The 23,787-nt window shown below is 36.9% G+C and overlaps 1 protein-coding gene across 1 annotated transcript in view; it reads right to left on the reverse strand.

Moving 5' to 3' along the window:
- Positions 1-23,787, reverse strand: part of LOC113946631 (formin-1-like) — a 45,932-nt gene that overhangs the window by 12,034 nt on the left and 10,111 nt on the right. Inside the window, exon 2 of the mRNA XM_027642217.1 lies at positions 14,852-16,850. Coding sequence (XP_027498018.1) covers positions 14,852-16,748 — 1,897 coding nt within the window. The 5' untranslated portion in view covers positions 16,749-16,850. The remainder of the gene's footprint in view (positions 1-14,851; positions 16,851-23,787) is intronic.

Genomic DNA, 23,787 nt, shown 5'->3' on the forward strand with positions numbered 1-23,787 from the left:
TGTCCCTGGAGATATTTAAGAAGAGAGTGGATGTGGCACTTAGTAACCATGGTGGTGTTGGATCAAGCGTTGGACTTGATGATCTCGGAGGTCTTTTCCAACCTGTTTGAATCTGTGATTCTGTGAAATGGTCAGCTTCATTTTACATATGAAGTGAAATTGTGGGGGTTTTGTGCATTGTTTCCTATTTATTTCCTTTAAGTTCACCTGCCTTTCTATTACTTAGTAAATGCTTTCTCCAGTTCTTCACAGCACTTCTCCCAAAACAGCATGGTATCATATGCATTGGCTAGAACAGTATTCCTGACCCTCAGAGAGGTCAGGCTGGATATCAGCATATGCATCCTCAGGCACACCAACATCAATTTTAGTTAGTGATGAAGACTGACTATGCCTGGGTTGGGATAGTGAAAATGAGAGAAATCAAAGGAGAACAGCACAATGGAGCAGGCTGCAGAAGACATGAGGAAACAAGCTACTTTAGAACAGCTACCTCTCAACACCACTCATTTCTTTTGTTTTCAGTCCTTCAATAAAGGACTGGCTAATTATAGCAATCTTGAAATGGCAGACCAGAAATGATGCAAAAAAAGTGTTAATACATTACTTTAGTAGTTACCGCCTACATTTCTTTTTAATACAGTCTGTATTTATTCATATTTTAACAAGTATCTGCCAAAATGACAAGCAACATTTCACAATCTCAACTCTGACACATCGACATGTTACAACCAGTCAAGTTAGGAGACAGCTTTTTATTTTCTCTAGAGTGCTTTTTTTGGAAGCATTTTTTCAGCGTATGGCTGACTGCATAACATCTGCAAGATACTACATGCATGTTCAATAACACTTGCATGCCAAAATAATTGTAAAAACCACCAAAAGAAGCCACAAGTATCTCAGCTTTATCAAGGTTTTCTTGAACCCAAAGGGTTCTATTATGAAACAAAAGGAAACAGTCTTCATTATGTAACATGGCCCTTTTTATTGGCCTCAGTCAGGTCTGGCAAAATAAAGCCTTAGATGTCTAAGTACCTAACAAGTGGTCTGCTTAATTCACTAGAAAATGTTTCTGTCATTCAATTCATTTTTGCAACTTTTTTATGTAGTCATATTACATTACTGAGGAAAAAAACAAGCTGTATTCTTTTTAAAAGTTCAGAGTCTAATTAAAAGGTGGTTCATTAGCCAAATGGATTTTTGTCACATGAAATTTTTCACTGGCATGCTAATGAACCAGATATAAATACCAGTCACTACTGGTATTATAGCTGCCAGTATTATTACGTTTACTTTAAATATAAAATTACAACTTCGCAAGTGCTGGCCATCTAGCATATAATTTTGTTTTGGAAAGCATTTCTATTTAAAGTCATTCGTAAGCACATACCTGCTCTCTGTCTTACTTTGAGTTAAGCATGCATTCAGTACTGTTCTTGAAAAGGGAGGTTCTCTCTCTCTCAAGGCACAGTGATAACATACGCCATTCTGAAGCCTACCACTATACGAATGTGAGAGCAAAATGCTCTTGGTCATATTTCTGATTCATACGAAAGATATTCTTCATATTTTAAAATTCTTTCATCTTCAACACGTAGATGCCAAAGGAACCAAATGAAAAGCATAACTTCCCTTTATTTTTGTTCTCACAGTTCTGTTGTAACAGTAAACCTGTTATGCAAATTATGCACGTTGGCCAAAGACCTCTAAGGTTTGTCCTCCTGAGCCCTATACTTGTGTCACCAAGAAGAACAATTAGTTTCACCTCATCGATTTCCCTCCTAGGATTAAAAAAAGGGGATGCTATATCTGTGAACTGAGGACCCTAAAATCTTTTTCCAGAAAATCCCAACATAGTCTATTAAGTTTTATAGTTGAAAGTCAGATGAAGTGCATTACTGCACTGACACAGAGACAATGACTGAATTATACTTAACTAGAATTGTAATACAGAAATACAAGTACTTCCTAGGAGAAAAAAATGCAGAATTAAATAGAATTCAATTTCTAAAACAACGAACAAAGACAGACTACAAAGCACCAAAATGCATGATGAAAGTCTAGACCAAAATTCAGACGTGTTTTTAAAAAGATTTCTTTTTTCTGAAGGAGAGAATCAATTTTTGAATAATTTGGCTGGATGAAGTTAACAACATGGCTGCAATAAAAAGCTGACACATCATTTACAATACAATTATTCGGATTCAGTTGCCTAAGTGAATGTTAGATGCTAAAATTAATTTATCCTGATCCACAAAAATGTGGATCATTATAGATCTATCTATCATAGATTTGCCAGCTCTATGCCTGTGCCTCAGACACCCTAGTGCACCTAAAACTGCTTTCTCCATTCTGTATGCTTTTACATCCCTTCCAAAGATCTTGTGCAATAAGGAGGCAACACAAATACAGCATTCCTTCCTTTCATTTGTGAAATGACCTTACAGGTAATTGCCTAGGGCACTGAAATGGGTAGCAGAGATAATTTCATGTGAATAAGCAAAGCACGAGCTTCCTTATTTCAAAGGGTACAGATAGGAAAGTGTAAGTCAGATGAAGGAGAAAAGTAGTAGAAATAAAGGAGACACGATGAAGGGGTTGCGAGAGTGTAGTAAGGATGACTAGCAAAGCAGCATGCTACTATACATCACCGAGAAGATGGGTGGAAGTATTTCCACGACTATTCAAATCTATGACTATTTAAATATTAGTATCATTAGATGTTGTTTTTAGCAGCCAAAGCTGCTAAAGCAGACCTGAATTCCAAGAAACCTTTCATTTGTTCTGTTGGAACACCCAGCTGTCAGCCCAATTTGCACATTTAACATCAATGTCAATGAGTTACACATAAGAGAATTCAACCCACTGATGACAGAGCTGCAACTTACTTTACAAAGTTAATTGAACCTGCTTTTATGCTCTGTCTCATTGACCATCCACATTATTAATGCCTCAAGCCTAGGCTATGTCACAGCCTTGCTTGTAGCCTGAAATCCCCTTTAAGCCTATAGTCACGCCTAACCCACATGAGGGAAGTCTGAGCTCTGTGCCACAAGGTTGGAATGACTGTAACTCACTGGTGTGAGAGAAGCTGTGCAATGTCAGCCCTGCCATGAAGATTTTGAGAGATGTATGAAGTCTGTGCAGACATATCTTAGCAACTATATCCAAGAATTGTTCAAGCTCAGGCTACTCTTTGAACTACATGAGTATCCATCCAAAGAGTCTCATATACCAAACTGGAAAAGCAGTGGGTGGCTAGCACGGACCAGGCATGCCATGCAAACACACTCTACATGACAGCTCTCATACAAAGCATCTACATTACTATAACAGAAATACAATTACACAGAGAGTAAAAAAGTAGGATCTGAAAGTCAATTAGTATGGTTAGAAATACATGGAAGATGGGTGAAAAAAACCCACCTATTAAATTTAATTTAAAAAAACCCCAAAACAAACAGACAAAACCAAACCCAGACTCCTGCCTGTTCTAGATAAAAAAACATTTCACTTTGGGCCTGTTATAAAAGAAAGTGTTCTCACTGTACTTAGCTATCTCAAAATCTTTAACAAAAGAGATATCTCTTGTGAAGTTCATGTCACCCTAGAAATCTGAAATAGCTTCCAACTACAGCCCATTTTCTGCTAACCTTTGAATAAAGCCTTTAAATTCAAAGTTCTTACAAGCAACCAAATTCTGAATAGAATGGAAACAAATCTTTTGTTTACATTGCCAGGTGAAATGGTTTAAATGTTATCCAACCACCTTGATGAAAAGGACTTGACAGACATTCAATGCCTGATGAGATGAAAAATAGAGCTCTTTGGGCTAATTACGCTTGGCCTCTTTCGCTAATCCACAGAATGGAGAAAAAACTCTCAACATGGATTAAGACTGTCAAACTAAGCAATGAAATTAGGAATATTTTTTTCCCGTGACTTGTAAAAATATAAGGAAAATACTGAAATGGAACACTGCCTTTCATACTATAATTTAGAGGACAAGGTAGAAAACTGAAGGCTAAAAAGTAAGAGATTATTGAAAAATGTGAAAACCTGAAGAAGTAAGTCCTAACATTTTTCTTCCTATCTTTGGATTTTTGCATAATTAGACATTAGAAAGAAGTCTTTAATTTTTGCATAATTAAGTATAACTTGCATAAATAAGTATAAAAGGGGAATACAAATTAATCACAGGAAAGAAAGATGTAAACAATTCCTGGGGATTTATATGGTGGTATTTATCTTACTCATAACACTTAAAACTGTAGTTTCACTGTGTGTCAGATTTAAAGAATCATCTGTTTTAGTAAACTAGCACAAAAATTATTAGGTCCATATTCCATGAAAGAAGGATATGACAGGAAATTAGGGGACAAAAGTATTATATATAAATACTTAGATCTTGTACAAGACTATTCTGCCTATGCAAAAAGATGTATTACCATCTTTTGTTCTTGGTATATTAGTTGGAGTTTATTATTCACTGAGAAAATAATTTTCAGAAGGCTGCTATTTCTAGGGAAAAAAATGTTTGTTTGAGGTTTTCTTTAGTTTTATTTCAATGAAAGCTGGTGTTTTCCAAAAAGAAAAAAAAATCTGGCTGGCATGAATTAGTATAGGCTATCGAATACATGCTCAAGTTTAAACTGTAATGTCTATTGAAAAATTTGTACAGAGCTGTAACTTCATTTTAATATACATTTATTTGAAAACATATACTCTCCAAAATTGAGTAGTTTTTTTAATCACATTTTTAATATATTTTCCTTACTTAACTACTTTAATTTCTTAAGACAAAAAAAATTTCATTTTGAAAAATCAGAAATTAGTGAACATACGCTCAGGTTTACAACATATTGACAACTACAATAATGAGAATAATATATACTCTAGAAGAAACTTAGAGAAAATAATCTCTAAATTTTAGCTTTTTGAGATGAAATGGCTCAATGCCAGCAGCTTTCCAGGTCATATATACATATCCTGAACAAAATTAACTCAGGAAAAAAACCCCCAAACTTTTAATCTCTCCAAGTGACTAAACAAAGCTTTAAATTTCACTACTATAACAACACTATCAGACTCAAGTATTGTTAACAAAATGTTAGTCAAGGGGCTGCAAAACCAGTGAGTTTCAGTAATGTATAAAATAAAAGAAGCCAGTTTTTGAGTAATTGCCCCAAAGATCTTGACTTCCGCTGACTAACGCTCCAAATTTATCCCAATATGCTTGAGAAAATTCTGCAGCTTCTAGATATGTCTGCCTTAGTGGCTGTAGTGTTCGGTTTCTCTGGACATGGAAATCAAGCTATTTGTTATAAATACACCGGCAATATGAACCAGATCCCATATACAAATTACGTATACGATGTAAACATGATTAACATCTTAGGTCACACAGAAGCACCTGGTACTTTGCAGATAATAACAGTTAAAGCTGCTGGGAGCAGGTTGGGAGCTGAGAGCGTGCCTTTCCAACTGGAAAGGCCTCCCAGGACTACTAGTCTAGCTGCTGACAAATGTGAAGTGTTAGGGGGTAAAAGGAATAGGAACAACAACTTTTAGCCATTCTGCAACTTCTTCCTCAAAAATAATTAGTAAGTTCATGCATTCATAGAACTAATAACTTGCTAATGGCCAAACTCCCCTGTACTAAAGTTACTTTTACTGATGTTTCTGGAACAGAAGTACTGAAGCTTAGAGAACAAGAGTCAATTTATTTTGTACACATAATAAGAATTATTTTCTATTCATAAATATTTAGTGGCTTTGGGGAGGAAAGAGGTTCAGATTTAGAGGGGTGATAATCAGGAAACAGTTTCTACTCACAAGATAAGACATACATATATAAAATCACTGAAAAAGTTATAGAATAGAAACTCAGAATATTTTTCCCATAAAGTCAGACTTTTTTAGTACACACATTTTCCTGCTTAATTTTCCAACATACTCAAGAAAAATGACAGCAAATACAGTAATATGTTAGCTAAACTATTAATCAGTTATACCCTCAATCTCTGTAGTTTTGAATTATCTAAGTAAAAAAAATATTATATAATGGTAGCAAAGAAAGGCTAAGTGATTGTTTAAAACAATTTCAGAGAGACTCCCTGTATCTAGAATACAGAAATGACCCATATGCCCCTTTACTGTAACAGCAAACCTTACGAGAAAAGAAACATAGCACTTTTCCTTTTAACATGTCCAAAATGTAAGTGAAAAAAAAAAAAATTAGAAAATTACAAAGCATCTAAATCTTTATCACACATGACACTACAAGTGGCAGTATATAGCGAATGTCGCTCAGATGAGGGACTGTGACTTATTTCTATTTCCTTCCTTACTCACTTTTTCTGGTAAAGCCTAATTTTGCTCAACCTTTAAAATTCCTCACGTAAAACACATCCCACAGTTCTCAACATTTCACCTCTATTTTCTCTGTCCTATTTTTACCTCGCAGATCCCCACAACAAAACACACAAGCCTGAAGAGCTCTTTGAATATGATCTAGAAAATCATAAACACTTGGAGCAATTGAGAAATCACCATAATCTAAATGTAAGGGTAGTCATAATCTAAACCCCCCAAAAAATTATTCTGACACAAATAATTAAATAATACCACTAGGTGCAGTATTTTAATGCTATGACTCATAAATAATATTCACTACTTATGGGTATTATTTAAATGTATTATTATAGATTTAATGTCACATCTGAGTCATGAAATAATATTCAAAATTATTTACTGATACGGGATACCACAAACACATAAATTGTGTCTTTATTAATTTTTAGTAAATTTATTTTAAAGTATATTTTTAGCAGGGAATATGCTTTTTTTTTCACCGCTTTCAGAAGTTGGATTTGGTGCTATGTCAAAATACCAAAGAGTAGCTATTAGATTTTAAAAATTCCCATATATATTATTAAATCATACTTACAGAGGTAAATACTTGAATTTGATCTCACTTTATATATTATCCTGATCCATCAAGAAAAATTTCAGCTGAGCCATATCTGTTGACTTGTTTTAAATGGCCAACAGAATACATAGAGATTTACAAAATGACAACTTCCACAATATCCCAGTATTTTACTTCAAGAAATTCTTTTTATACTGAGGAAAAAAGAAGTCCATTTCATTACAGTAAGTTTATTAAACTGAGTGCACAAACTGTAAACCAGAGGGAATGTTTTGGCCTTTTCTCCCCCCATGAAATTGTTAATCTATGACCAGCATAAAACATTAAGCTGTCTCTGTTTTTCCATGCCAATTTATTTCACTTGGTTTCCCCTCACTGACTGCCTTTGACTGAAGAGTCACATGTTACAAAGAGAGAATAAAATATAACTGTTGCTTAAGCGTGTCATGCTGGGAAGTCATTCAACTAAAACAGGAGCTATTTGTTCCCAGTGTCTATCAAGAGTGGTCTTCAGAGGGTCTTTTTAACTCAGAGACCATGTCTTGAACTTCCAGTCCTGTCTACATTCATTTCAAACTGCTATACATCTATATTTTCAATGCAGCATTGCCCTGTTTTGTATACACTACTACGAAAAGACTTTGGCTTCACTGGGATGAAGTATTAATGATCTTTTATCATTAACATGTGTCATAAGACTCAATAGAGAACACACAATGATGCCCTCAAAGACAATCATAATATACTGTATGATGAGGAACTGCATTGAATGTAACAGAAAAACAAAGATCCATTAAACAGCTATGCAGTGACTGTAATTTTAGTTGGACATACTTATTAGCAAATATTATACATATTAGCAAACTTTGCAAGATTGGGTATCTAGAAAGGACACACTAGCTTAACTGGAAAATTTTAGATACAGTCTGCAACTGTCTACAGAAGGAGCAACAGAAATCCTTACCAAAGAGGATATGTATCTTACATCTAGACCAAAGTGGCAGTTAGGATACTGGTGTTACTCACTATGATTCAGAAAGCCAGTATCTGGAAAGATCTTCAGAAATAATTACCTTCATTTTAGCCACACTGAGTCTTTAGGTAACACAATTCCCATGGAACCATCACGGTTTTACATTGGGAAAAAAAAATAGAAGTTAATGGTATTTATAACACTGAGATGGTAAACTGAATTTTGCAGAGATGATAATCCACAGAAAATAACACTAAGAGGAAATAGAACTTATAGACTGCTACCCCACAAGCAAGTATAGTACTGAATTATATTGGTTCTATTAAGACATTAACAGATTTAACATAAAATTTCATTACTTTATGATCCAGACTGTAATCTACAGAATCATTTCATAGTCAGAAAAGGAAGGCAATAACTTTAAATAATAAAAATAGATTGATAGGATTGATATGAATCAAGTTTGGATTAAAACTTTTGAACATCACTATGATAATTAATCTCATAAATTTTATGTGGTAACGAGCTCTCTCTTTGTTCAGAAAAACTGTGATAAGACTATTCAGGTTTGGAAAACCATGCAAAATTATCAATTAAATAACTGATGAACGGAGGAAGAGAACTGGTGACAAATGATAGAGATCAAAGTACTCAATGCCTTCTTCACCTCAGTCTTTACAAGTCCAACATGCCTTCAGTTATCCCACGCTCCTGACATCAGAGGGAAACTCTGGAGCAAGGAAAACTTACCCTTGATGGAGAAGGACTAGGTTAGGGGACATTTAAACACCCTGGATGTATATAAATCTACAGAACCAAACAGGCTGCACCCACAAATGCCATGGGAGCTGACCATTCTCATTATGAGGCCACTCATTGAATGGTCAGAGCAATTGGCAGAAGTTCTTGAAGACTGGAAGATCCCTCTTACCTTAAGAAGGAAACTCCAAGGAATTACAGGCCATGTAATGGTGATGGAGAAAATACTCCTGGGAAACATTTTCAAACACATGAAGGCCCAGAAGGTGATCAGGAATAATCACCTTTACAATGGGGAAATCATGCTTGATCAACCTCATTGCCTTCTACAATGAAGTGATTAGGTTGGTGGATGAGATACGAACAGTCTGTGTCAGTTACCTTTACTTTATTAAACCCTTAGACTCTGTCTTCCATAACATCACCATGCTGACAAAGTATGGGTTAGACAAGTGGGCACTGAGATGAATTAAAAACTGGCTGAACAACCAGGCCTGGAAGGTTGTGATTGGTGGCTTTAATTGCTGTTGAAACTAGTGGTTCAACACCTTCACTACTGACCCATATAATTGGACAGAGTGAACCCTTCAAAAATCTGCTGCTGAGACAAAACTGAGATGAGTGGCTGATACACCAGAGGGTTGTGCTACCATCCAGATGGACCTCTATGGGGAGCAGCAATGGGCTGACAGAAATCTAATGAAGTTCAACAAGGGGAAGTGCAAATTCTTGCACCCACAGAGGAACAACCTCAGGCACCAGGACATACTGGGGGACCAATCAGTTGAAAGTTACCTTTGCAGAAATGGACAGCAATAAACCCTCATAGGAACAAAAAAAGGCTAACAGTAACATGGGCACAAATTAAAATTTACATAATTCTACCTTAACATAAGAAAACACTCTTTTAGTGTAAGAGTGACCAAGCACTAACACAGATTGTTCAGCCATCATTCTCGGAGAAATTAAAAAACTCTGTTGGACATGGGCCCAGGCAATCTGCTCTAGGTGACCCTGACTGAACAGAGGGTTAGACTAGATTATCTCAAGTGGTCCTTTTAAACCTAAATGATTCGGAGATTCTATGATTAATTCTCTCTTCTTTTTTATTTTAATTCTTTTCTTAACTCCCTTACAGAATCTTCAAAGAACATGCAATCTGAATAAGATGGGTTTTGTGAAGCAACACACTCATGTATATTACTTTCATGTGAATTACCTGTGAGAAACTATGCATCATGTCTCCATGTGATCCGTATGCAAAATTACCTCATGAAGTGCATACTTGCTGTGGACAGAAGGCTATAGTGCTTTTAAAATGCTAATTAGCAATTCTCTGAACCACTTCAATTAGAGAATATATTTATAAACCTTTCCCTTCCTTATAAAAGCAACATCACAAACAACATAATATAATCTGGCTCCTATTTGTTATAAGAGCCTTCAAACAGAGTTTTGCTTATATGAACTTCATTTCAGGAACACATCATAAGGTCTTGTTATTGAATTTCTCTTAACTGACTGTGTCCCTTTTCAGCTTAAAGAGTTAGTTAAGTTAGGAAAACACAAAATAATGTTCAAATAGTAACTTTATATTCATTATTTTTGCTGCCTTCATTAAATATCTAGGATAAAACTTTGCCTGTATGCCATTTTTCAATTACAAGTCTTCTAGCACTGGCACTACAATAAGTTAATTTTTTTGTAGTTAATCATAATACACCCAAACAAATTCAAAACTTCATACATGTTAGCAAACCTAGCCAAGGTAACACTCCCTACTCAGTCTTGGAGTTCCCCTTTCTCGATTGTTCACCCTCTCTTATTCTTCCTTCACTATTAAGAGCACTCACTCAAATATTACAATCTCTCCGTATCTTCATCCAACTTTATTCACCTCATTTCCCACTCCTAACAACTTCTATTTTAGCCAGTACCGTCTGGCTTCCAGTTTTGGGATACAACTGATGTTTTGGAGATCAAGTGATTCCCTACAGTGAGGGGTGGTCCTGCTCACTTGTCCCTTCTGTCTCCTGGTAGCACACTTGCATGTCCTCCCTCATCCTAGCTTTGGTTTTCTTCAGACCACTAGGGAACTGTTCAGCTCACTAAACCAGCAAAACCTACTCACCTCTCTCCTTGCTGGCTCAGTTTTCAGCTTGCTTAGTGATCTGACACAAATTACCAAAAAGTAAGAAAAACATCAAAGTTGTCCAAAGAAAGGGAGGAATAGTGAAGAGAAGAGGCCTTTGCTAGAAGAAGGAAAAGAGTAAGAAGAGAATGGGCCTGTCCTTTTCAGTCCCATAGGCTCAGCCATTTGACCTGGCACAAGCCTTAACCATTCAGTTCTATTCCAAGTTAGTTTAAATTTTTCTACAGTCCTACTAACTTTGGATTTCTGTGTTTTCAGGGTATAGTCTTTTTCACAACTACTATATATCAAAAAAGAAGCATTCTTCCTTGGCTGGGGGTAGGGTAACACTATTTTTCTCATTTGTTCTTGTTCTCACTTTCCCCATTCCCCCTTGCCAAATTTTTATTCTTTTTTCCACATTAGCACCAATATATACAAAAGAAAGTCTGGTAAATGACCCATCCAAGTCTCATTCTGACTCGAACCATGGTCATCAGTCACTGTCCTAGAACTGCCTTAAATCATAGAGGCTACGTCATAATCAGAGGTTTTTAAGTTTCCTGCTCTGAATCAAATGCACTTCAATAACTGCTAAAAATACCACTAATCTTCCTTCTCTTTCAGATAATACTTAGAAAAAGAGCATATTGGTGTCATTCTTTACTAATTTAACAATTCTGAAAATTTTCTCCCTATTTTTTTCTACCACTGTGAACAACTTGAGAGAGAAGCATTGTCAGGAACTAAAAGGTGTCAGAAAAATCTTTCCCTGAGGCAGATATTCAGGTATATTGAAGATCATTTCAAAACCAAGCTTGGTTTCTCCAGGGCTACAAAAGTATAATGTATTTTATGTTAGAGTAGGAAAAACTTCATACACAAATGCAGAAAGTATGTTTCTGACGATTTAATAAACATCTTTTTTATGAGAAATTTTAGTGTTTGTACGTCTGGTTTTGCAGAGCAGTTTATTTCTTGAAAGCCTTAAGTTATTCTAAAGCTTTTACTTAGAATTTTGATAATTCAAATGAAACTATTACATGCAAATATAGGTATGCTAATTCCTAGTCCTGCCTACAGAGAAAATTGCTAAATAATTATTGTTGAACTATAAATTATTCTCAGTTAACTATTAACTCGCTAAGATGAAAGCTGTGGTCTCTTCCCATGGCCGACAATTGCACTTCAACAGGAAGATCCCAAAACCTGTACTTTCAAATGAATTCCTGACAGAACTTTGTGCAATGAAACTACAAGATATGTGCCATAAATATGTATCTATATATCTATAAAGAAACTGAACTTCAGAAAAAGTCAAAGTACAGAAGTAAGGGTACTCTGCCTTAGCTAAATATTTCAGTTTTGACTGCAGGAATATTCTCCAATTATCAAGAAAAAGTGTGAAGAATTATGATTTTAAAACAATCAGAAAAGAGAATTAAAACTATGTGTAGAGCTGTATGAGTCCAATTTGTTATTTAAACTAATAAATTAGAATATTTAACTAATTAATGGAATTTTCCAAATACAAAGTTACATAAGTAACTAAAGACTCTGAATGTTTTGCAGAAATAAGCAGTGCATACTGTGACAGCAATAGAACTTTGAAAAGCCATTCATAAGATCAGCATTTTTGCCATGAAACAAATCTTTCAATCAATCTGACTGATAAAAAGTCAACCAAAATTCTCCATAACCTGGAGTGCAAGTTTATAACTGTAAATCTTAATATCACTTACATTGACTAAATTTGGAGATACATCGTCTGTCTCACTGAACTATAGTTTGTTAGTTATTACTCATGTCAGTTTACAGAAGAGAAGTATTCCAAATGCTCTGTCAATATGAATGATTCCACCCCTGGTTCAGAAGAAAATGGAAAGTCATCCCAGATCCAGAGACATACCTACAGTGTTATATATGCCAGCAAAGTAAGAAATTTTTCCTTGAAGTCACAGATTTTCTGACACACCAGTAATAATGTTGGCATACAATCATACTTGAAAATGAAAAAAAAAAACCCTGAACAAAAACCCCAACAGAATAGTATTACATCTTTCAGAAAGTTGTTGTGATATTTTTTATCTATATTAATGTTGTAAAGTAACTGTAAACAAGAACTAAGATCTGGTTTGTCTGCTTTTCTACTCTCCACAAAGATGTTTCTGTTTAATAGCCAGGATTTTCAGCCAAGAGATGCCATTTGTATGTATGTGTCTTATTTTGTTTCTTGTAAAGCTATTGTGGGTTAACCCCAGAGAGCACATAAGCACCACACAGTGGCTCACTCACTCACTCCCATTCTAGGTGGGACAAGGGAAAGAGGCATGGAAAAAACCCCAACAACTCAGGGGTCAAGAAAAAAACAAACAAAACTGTTTAAAAAATGAAGGATAAGTGGAAGAAGAGGAAAGAAAATAAATGAAACAAGTGATACTAAAGCAATCACTCACCGCCTCCCATAGGTAGACTGATGCCCTGCCAAATCCCAAGCAAAAGATGACTAACCCCTCCAAAGCCCCCTCTTTCTGCTTTTTTCCTGAGCATGACATTATACGGCAGGGAATTTCTCTTTAGTTATTCTGGGTCATCTGTCTGGATGTGTTCCCTCCCAGCCTATTGTGAAGCCCCTAGTCTGTTCACAGGGGGGATGCAGAGTGGGAAACAGAGATTGATGCTGTGCAGACACTGCTCAGCACAAACTAGAACATCCCTGTGTTTTCAACACTGTTTCACTGTTTTCATCACAAATCCAAAAAACAGCAACATACAAGCTACTATAAAGAAAATTAACGCTGTCCCAGGCAAACACAGTACTAGATTACAGCACAACAGGTACAGTTCCACATCTAACATCTAATTCTAAATAATACTTTAATTTAAAAAATACTAACATAAAACAGGGAGAAAAAGATTGGCTGTGCTACTTTAGACTTATAAAAGGGTGAAATTGCTAGTCTTGTCAGATAAACCAGCTCACCAAAAGGTATGATGAGTACAAGCAGCAATGAGAGGCCTAGGACAGCAGAGCACAACAAGAACCAAGAAAGTAATGGAAGAACGAGAGCATAGCACTCATCTTTTCTGCTGCCAATGAGTGTTTGCATCAGCTTTGTCGATTCATCAAACAACACTCTAAACCTGATTTAGTCTTGAATGGGACTAAAGCTACTTCTAGAAGTACCAGTCATAAATGCAAGCCTCATAGGTAGTATTCAACACCCTCTGGCTAAGGTAATGGTTTCATATCCCTACACACCTCCCCTTTTGGAATCTCCCTTTCATGTCACTTTGCACTGTCAGCCCTCCCTATAACACACAGGGGCCAATCTGAACCACACCTACACCACTGCAGAATTAGGTCATCCAGCTCTTTTCTTGAGGATGAAATAAAGGATATAGATGTTGATGTTCTAGCTAACAAAGTATTCAGTATGTCATATATTTATGCATTTTTATATTCACAGGATATATTTATAAATAAACCCATGCACTGCACTCAAATACATTGTAACATGATTCCTGCACACAATCATTTTTAAAACAAGCCTTTTGTTATAGAATTTGCATCAACCTCTTGTATTTAAATGGTCAAATGTAAATGTAAATTAGTTAAATATTATAATATTGTTCAGACAACATTCTATCAGTTAAGCTAAACAAGCTAAAAAGAACATTTTGGATAATCAGTGTTACCATAACATTTTGACAGACTAGAGCCCAGCACAGGAAAATCAGGTAAATAAACATGTAAACTTCTTTCATTTTATATAGAAAAATCTTTCATTAACTTTGGTTAAGAGGTCATTCAGTAACAACAGGACTGAAATATAAGCTGACATAAAAATGCATCTCCAAGGAACTCTTATATAGTTGTAATATTTGTTTAAAAATTTCAACAATTTTCACTCCTTAAGTAGTGAAAAATACTTTCATTGCAAACATATTTATTATTAAAGGCTAGTATTAAAAAAAACCAAACAACACAAAACCAAATACTACAACACTTTCATGGCTGGTTGATTCTATTAAAGATTTATCAAATAAGACTGACCTGGACAGAAATTTTGCTGTGTCTGAGTAGTTAATTTTTCTTGCACAGCACGCTTTTCAAAACGCTCTGCAGTTGCATTCTGATGTGAGCCCTGTTGTCTGTTGGCAAATCCCAATTCTCCAGGTTCAGAAAACTTCAGATAAAACTGTGGCTCCAAATCACTGAAGGAGAAGTTTATAGCACCATGTCTTCCACAGCCATAGTCACTGAACGTAGATTCGTCCTCGGTGTTCTGTGTTGGTAACGGGAGAATCCGATGATGCAGCTGTGGGCTAGGCAGTCTTGAAGATAACGGAGAAGGAACAGGTGACATTTGTTTGTGTGTATTAGATAGTGGATATGAACTACTAAAAACATTACTCACTGCTGCTAAAGGGGGTGAATGCAGCCTTTTCTCTTCCAGTTTAAGATTATTACTTGTCTGAGGAATATCAGGACTTTCATTTATAGGCAGGTTCAAAAATAAATGCTTGCTGTTTCCCTGGGATACCGTGGTTCTTTTCTCATATAGAGAGCCCGGTAGGTTTCTGTCTGCTCTTGTAATTTGTTGCAGTCTCTTCCATTCTGCAGCTTCATCTAAACTGTCGCTCCGTATAACTTTCAGAAGAGCTTTATTGACTGCTCCCACAAGGTTGCATGACTCATCAGTAATGTGCACTCTCTCTGCTTTGTACTGCAAACCAGAGCCCTCTTCCTCCTTCTCCTGCAGCACGGTGTTATTATAGTCTCCAGCAGTTTCATCTACAGAGCATACATCAGTTCTTGATATAAACTCATTATGTACTGTTGTGAGAACAGGAGGAATGGTTTCTTTCTCTCTGTGAAAATCAGGTAAAGACTCTGCAGGGGGTTTGGTAACTTTTTTAATACAAGCATCTAAATCCTGTATTTCACCAACAGCTGTGATTCCTGGTTTCTCCTTGCATATTGGCTCAGCATACTTGCTACCTTTCAAGCTTTTAGCAGCAGCTGGTTTACTTAATGTCTCAAGTTTATTAGACAGACTGTAGTGAGATGGCTTCACTGAAGTGATACTCTGTTGCACCTTTGCAACTTCAGGAATGCATTCTCCATTATCCACTGGTTCAACTGTGACCACATCGTTGTTGTCTTTGGAGCTAGAACTTGGTAAGTCAGCATCCAGTTTCACAGCTTTGTTGCTCCCAAGAATACACCTTTCTGGTTGTATTCTACTGTCTACTGGCAAATTTTCCTTACCTTTTACTGTTAGCCAATTGGAGGCAGAAAAGGAACCAGGATAACTCCTGGTAGGAAACCTTGTGGGGAGATTCTTCTTAGTTTCCTGTTGCGTGTCTTGTGCACTCAGTAAAAAAAAATGTTCATGTATCTTTTTTCCCCCTTTCCGGTGCCTGAATTCTTCAAAACTCTCTTTCCTTCTGTATTTCCTCATTTTTTTGTGATTCAAATTGTCTCTTGTTGTGGAATCCAGAAAGAATTCCTGCTGATGTGTAAGACTAGAGTAATTATCACCTTTAAGTTTCGTGACTCCAGAAACATCCTGTCGCTTTCCCTCCTGATGTCCTGTCTTAAGGTCCGGAACATGATGTGATCTCAAAACACTGGATAACAGTTTTTCCTTTTCAGTAGTCCGTTTGTACAGCTCGACAAGAATGTCTTTTGTGGTAGTTTGTTTGAAAATAATATCTCCAAAGTTTTCATATGGCTGTTCTCTCAGCTCCATCTCTAACCTCTCCCTTACTTGATAGCAGCTACAGAAACGTTTACTGGTTCTATCCAGAGTTACACAGCCCTTGTAAGTAAATCCTCTGACCTTTCCCTCTGGAAGATAGAAGCTGATGTAACAAAGCTCCATAATGGGTCTGTGCAATTGAAGGACAGTATGTGTGCCTTCCATTATGCTTGCCAAATTAATCATTCATTTAAATTATGGGCTAAGTGTTTCAAAGCTTGCATGACATAGCATGTGAGGCAGGGAATGGACGGAAGGCATCTGACTAATCTTCAACCATAGTATTGTCTGCTGGAAAAAATAAAGAGAAGCCTGTCAAACTTGATTATGGCAAATTTAATATGACAAATAACAAGCCTGCAAAAGCATAATCTTCTTTTACTATCCTCTGATACAAACCTTTTACCTTGAAAAATCTGACACAAAAAGAATGACATTGTTAACACTCGTAGTTGGAGTCATAATCCTTCTGTCATGTATCATCCAGGGTTCTCAGCCAATGTTCTGCAATAAGAGCACAAGATATTCACTAAACACCCATCTCATACAAACCTTACTTTTGAACAGTGGAATCTATTGCTCTCCCTCTGTTAAAAGTTAACTTGCTGTTGAACATTTAGTAAAAAGAACCATTCGAGCATATCTGTTGTCCTTTTACTCAACATAACATCATCACAATGTAATTAGGTCTTGCTGCTTTATTTGCTAGGAGAATGTGAAAAATAACTAAGGCTGAAGATTTTCTTTCTGTGAAAGTGCCATTACATCACGAAAACTTGGAATAAGGAAAAAGAAGTTTCTGTTTACTTTCTAGCATATAGGTACTACATAAATGTATTTTGATTAAACATGCAATATTGTACTACTATGGGCAGATTTATTTAACTTTGTTATTGTATTTTCTTGCTACAGATGAGATATGTTTACATTCTTTCGATACATCATAGAAGTTCATTTACTCCTTCTGAGCTCTAAACTGGCTTTTTATCCAGAAGGAACTCTGCTACCACAATTAAAGTGGACAAATTTGAAGTTCACCAAGAAATGCATAAGGATCAGGGAAAGGCCTAAAGCCCAGGGGGATGGAAAGCTGGAGACCACTGGTTCCAAGGCTTTTCTACATTGAAAAATGCAGGGATTTCAGTTTTCAACTTAAAAAGCATAAATACAACATAACTTTTCATCATTTTAAAGCAGTTAAACTTAGCCTCAGGAAACAATAATTAAAAGGAAGCTGCCATATTACTATGTAACACATTTCAGACAATCACATAATATGCTGAGTTGGAAGGGACCCATTGAGATCATTGAGTACAACTACTGCCCTACACAGGACAGCCCAAGAGTCACAGCATGTACCTGAGAGCATTGTCCAAATACTTCTTGAACTCAGACAGGCTTGATGCTGTGACCACTTCTTGGGGACACTGTTCCAATGCTCAACTATGCTCTGGTTGAAAAAACATTCCTTGATATCTAACCTAAACTTCCCCTGACTCAGCTTCATGCTGTTTCCTCAAGTCCTGTCACTGGTCACAAGAGTGAAGAGATCACTACTTGCCTCTCTGCTTCCCATCATAAGGATGCTGAAGCCCATGATGGGGGTCTCCCCTCAGTCTCCTCCAGGCTGAACAGACCAAGTGACCTCAGCCTTTCCTCATATGGCTTCCCCTCAAGGCCCTTCACCATTTTTGTTGCCCTCCTTTGGAAGCTCTCTAACAGCTTAATATCTTTCCTATATTGCAGTGCCCAAAACTGCACACAATATTCAAGGTGAGGCTGCCCCAGTGCAGAGCAGAGAGGGACAATCCCCTCCCTCGACCAGCTGGCAATGCTTTGCCTGATGCCCCCCAGGACAGGGTTGGCCCTCCTGGTTGCCAGGGTACTGCTGACTCATATTGAACTTGCCACTGATCGGGACCCCCAGGTGCCTTTAGACAGTGCTGGTCTCCAACCCCTCATTCCCCAGTCTATATACACAAGCAAGGTTGCCCCATCCCAGGTGCAGATTCCAGATTCCCTTGTTGAACTTCATATGGTTGGTGATTCCAGCCCTCTAATTTGTCAAGGTCTCTCTTCAGGGTCTCTCTGCCCTAGAGGGAGTTGACAGCTCCTCCCAATTTAGTGCCATTGGCAAAATCACTTAGAATTCCTTAGAGTCCTGCATCCAGGTTGTAAGTGAAGATGTTGAAGAGAACTGGACCAAGGATGGAGCCCTGCAGAACCCCACTAGTAACCAGTCACCAGCCTCACGTTACTCCATTCACCGTAACTCTGTTCCCGACCTGTGAGCCAGTTGCTCACCCATGGCATAACACAGTTATTCAGCTGTGTGCTGGACATTTTGTCTAGAAGGATACTATAAGAGACAGTATCAAAAGATCTGCTCAAGTCCAAAAAGATGACATCTACTGGCTTTCCTAGATCAGTTACATGGGTTACCCTGTTGTAGAAGGAAATCAGGTCCAACAAGTAGGGCTTTTCTCTCATGACGACATGCTGGCTGTGACGGATGGCTACACTGTCCTCCAGATGTTTTTCAATACCTACCAGAATAAATCTTCTCCATGATTTTAATAGGCTCTGAAATGAGACTGACAGGCCTGTAGTTTCCGTGATCCTCGTTCTTGCTCTTCTTGAAAATGGAGAGAACGTTTGCCAGCTTCCAGTCAGCTGGGACCTCTCCGGATTCTCAAGACCATTCAAAAATCATTGAGAGAGGTTTTGAGACGACATCAGCAGCTCTTTCAGGATTCTCACATTAACCCCATGAGGTCCTATAGATCTGAAGGGATCCAGCTGCAGCAGCAGATTCTACACAAGAGTTCAGGGTCAACTGGGAGTTGACCCATTCTCGCAGTCATGGTCCTCCAGCTCAGGGCACTGAGACCCCCTTGGTCCGTCATCACCCATGTTGAAGACAGAGGCAAAGAAAGCATTAAACACCTCTGCCTTGTCTCTGCTCCTGTTTGTGAGGTGACCATCATTCAGTTTTGCATATTTTTTCAAGATACAAGTATTGTATCAGTTTTTATTATGCAGTTATATATCATTTTATAACAATGCCCATAACTTATCATAATTAGTGAGTCCTAACTGTAAGAAGCAGGCAGCATTTACCCAAAACATCCTATCCTATCAGCAAGTAGTCATTTATTGTAGTGTTTTACTTGCATTTTTTATAATGATCTTTAAATAGTTTCAAACTTTCCATATACTTTAAGTAGTATTGCTCTTCATGCCAGTAAAGCTCTTACTATGTACACATAATCCTTGAAGACAAAGGGGAGATCCTAAGTAGAGAGAGTAGAGTAAGAACAATCTTACATCAGAGTCAGATGAGCTTCTTAACTCTGTTCACCAGCAGTTACCAGTTGTGTGGCATGATTCAGAATCCTGTGCAAGTACAGGAAGGGGTAGGAAAGGTGAAAAACCTTTAGTAAGCACTTCTGTTGAAGACCAGATTGCTGTCTCATAGACCCACAGAAGCTTCTGAGAAAAATATGCCATCTTGTTTCCTCTTGTATTCTTGTTTTAACTCGTTGTCTGAGCCTGGAGTTTGAATATGGACAAGGCTGAGTACTGCCAAAAAGAGCAGCCTCATCTCTAGTCTTCTTTGTCTCCAGCTGTGCAGGCCTGCTGCTCTTCTAGGATACAGTGATGATGCAGCCACAGCAGGGGTGTGTCACTGGCAATGCAACCAAAAGTGGTTCTACATACAGAAATAAGAGGAGCAAGAAGTACTGAACATCCTTTATGGCAGCAGGTTGCCAGCATATCAGCTCAGCATAGCACAAAATTGCCACTTAAGTAATCTACTGTGGTGACATCCATGAAATATGAGCTATTTAACTTGTGGACATTTCCATAAATGTCTCAGCAGTCACAGCTAACGTATGCCGAGTCACTTTTTCCTTAGAGAACATTACTTAGAAGAATATCAAGGGAGTTACTAGGCAAGGAAACGGATGGCACAGTCTGTTTGGTTCACTGGTAACATACAGCTGTTCAACTAGGAAGAAGAAAAAATAGGTAACTGGCAAAAAACTAGACAAAGTAAGGGTGCATATCCCAAGGAGACCAACTCTATGCTTCATATTGAATTAAGAAAGGTGATGCATCACATCAAAGTATTTGTCAAAGCATTTGATTTGGAAAATAACAGACACACTACACAGAACATCAATATGCAGAATAAAACAGTCTGCATTATGTGTATTTCACAGTCTTATCTAGGAAAAAAACCTTAGTGCTAAAGTAGTCTGAATTATTTTATCTGTTCCTCTTTTTCGCCTCAACTGGCATAGTAATTTCTCACTAAAATATGATTAAATGATTACAAGGAAATAGCACCATGGAAACTACAGACCCAGTAGCTACAGTCCCAGACATTATGATCAAATTTCATATCCTCAAATGACATCTATGGTTTTATCAGGTCCAAGTCAGATCCATTCTGTAGAGTACATTACTCTTGGTAAAGTCCATGTTTTTGGTTTGGGGTTTTTTGGGACAAAAGACCCAAATGAGAGAACTAGCTAGCCCTTGCCTCTGCTGCACAGATTTGCTAAGCTATGCCCCTCCCAAAACACAAGCAGCTCCCCTAATCTAATCTGAATTCTGAATCATTACGTTACTGAAAGGAGATCTACAGTTCTTCTTAAAACATATTGCAACTAAAAGTTCTTTTTCAGTTAGAAATAAATACATCTTTTGAACTTTGTTTTTTCAAGATAACAAATTGTTATGCCAGTTTAAACCTGGTCTAAAGGCTACATCCTATTAGATATCTTCTTAATTACACCAAAATAAACAATGGATTTGGTGCACCCATATTGACACATTAAAATGTAAAATCACCATGAGTAGAACATAACTCACCTCCTTACGATGAAAAGATTTACATAGACTTTGAAATTAAGTATTAAAAGTGAATTTTTAGAAAAAAACAGTAATAGTAACAATAGTAATAACAGAAAGAAGACTTTTTTACTATTAGGGCAATGACATATTCTGTATCTAAATTTCCATTGATTTAAAAGATAATGTTATACCATGTGCTGCACTGTTTACTGGTATTTTGAAGCTTATTTCTATTAATAGATACATTCATTACTAAGAAAACCTTTTAATTTCACTGCCTTCAGCACCTTATTCAACCTTTTTATAATCTTCCATCAGATAACAAAGAAGTGAACTGCCTGCTATAGAACCAGAAGCACTAGAAGAAACTATCAGAAGAATTATGTCAAAGAAGAAAACTGGTTAAGGACTTTCAAACCTAATTACAATACCTGCCCCCAACTTCTCTGTTCACCTTGCAATCCGCTTATAAAATTACTTCCATTGCAAAACAAGGAGTGAACTGTTGTAAATTAAAGCCACATTCAGGCAAAGCACACACAGGTAAAATTTTAACTACAGAACACATAGTGTGGAGCAATGAAAGCAATATTCAGCATAATTCCCAATTGTTTCTCTCGTGTAACTTTCCAATGAGTAGTAGCAGAGCAATGGGTTTGTGAGAAATACTGCTTCAAGGAGAAAAGCAACTACTCAGAGATATCTAAAAACTGGAAAGAACAGCTGAGAGTGTTAAATAGGCAGCTGAGAAGCAAACCTACTCTGCTGATGGATTTTTTTTTTCAGTGTAACAACAAAAAATGTCCAGATTTAGTGGCCCTCAAAGGCTAACAGCAACACATCTATTCATTTTGCTGTTCAAAATGTTCTCTTAGAAAGCCAGGAGTCCACTCCTGCAGTTCTTTCTCTCTAGGAGGATGCATCATTTACTGCTCTGCAGGACAGATGGTCTTCCTCCTTTCCCTGATACTTAAGCAAGAATTGAAACTCCTACCTTTCCCAGCTCTCCCTAGTATCTAATTGTCATTAAGTGACAACCTGTTTCTGAGCACACCATGGCTAACTTTCTGTGCTGTTACGTAGCTAATTAACACATCACAATAGAAAAAGCGTGGTACAGGAAAGGTAGTAAAAAACTGAACAGAAGAGCTTGTTCCACGTCACAAGCTCGAAGAAACTGAAATGAAACTACCATAGTATTTGTTTTGTTTGATAGATACAAGCAGAGACAAACTCCATCATTTTCTTCTTCTGCTTAAAACTCATGTTTCTCCGGCTCTTTCAAATTATCATTTGACTTATAAATATTATCATTAGAAAGATAAAAAGTTATTATCTCTTCGTAAGGACAAAATATTACAGCTCTTTGCAGCAGCTTAGACATAAACAAAAAAAAATTCATAACATGAAGCTTCCAACTCTAAGCCTACATTGTATTTCCTGGATTGTTGCAACAACAAAACAAAACAACAACAACAACAAAAAACCACAAACACCACAAGCAAAAATCCCACCAAAATTAGAGTATTTAAGTATTTGTATAGTGGTTAGAATGACAGTGTGTATTGTTAGCAATAGCAGTTTAAAATACTGCTCTTCCCAACTTTGCAAGTACTGATGTACAGTAGCAAAGAAAGTGTTAAGGAATACAAAACAGAGTCTATACCAGACAGAGAACTGCTTTATTAAATTTCAGATCTAATGCAACGGTACAGGGGAAGTACTAAAGTATATTACAGTCTTGCCAACAAATTGAGATGAAACATAAAGCAGTAACACAAAACACAGGGTTGAAAGTCATTAAGTTAATCCTCAATGCAGAGCTTTTTATACCAAAACCAATTTTTAACCATAAATGCAACCTTTGGCTGTGTCATTCTGTTCAAACTATTTCCACACCAACAACCACAAAATCCAGGACCAAGTCCATGAAACAAAAAATCTGAAACCCAGCTCTCTGAATACATCATCTTTGTGATCTGAAGATGAGGACATCCAAACTCTTGAAACATGAAGCCATAATTTAACAAAAAGATAATCTACACAAGGCATGTAAAGTTAATTAAAATTGTTTTTAAAATTTTATGGTGGACTGAATAACATGACGGTGCCTCACTAGAAACAAATACATTCTCAGTAGCTAAACTGCCCCAAACTTGTTTCTGGAGCTTTATAGACCACTGTATCCCTTGAAATAGCTGCAAATATGCTTATTGCCTTTTTAGTGCACAGGAGATGGAAGAAAGCAGGGATGATACTCTGGGGTTTAGAACTAATGCTCACCATTTATATTAAAAATGTGTGTCAGGTTGGAAAATAAACATAAAATACATGTATTACTCACACCACCTGGCCTTAAAAA

This window comes from Corapipo altera, unplaced genomic scaffold (assembly GCF_003945725.1).
Source record: "Corapipo altera isolate COAL_440 unplaced genomic scaffold, ASM394572v1 23b, whole genome shotgun sequence".
Taxonomy (NCBI): domain Eukaryota; kingdom Metazoa; phylum Chordata; class Aves; order Passeriformes; family Pipridae; genus Corapipo; species Corapipo altera.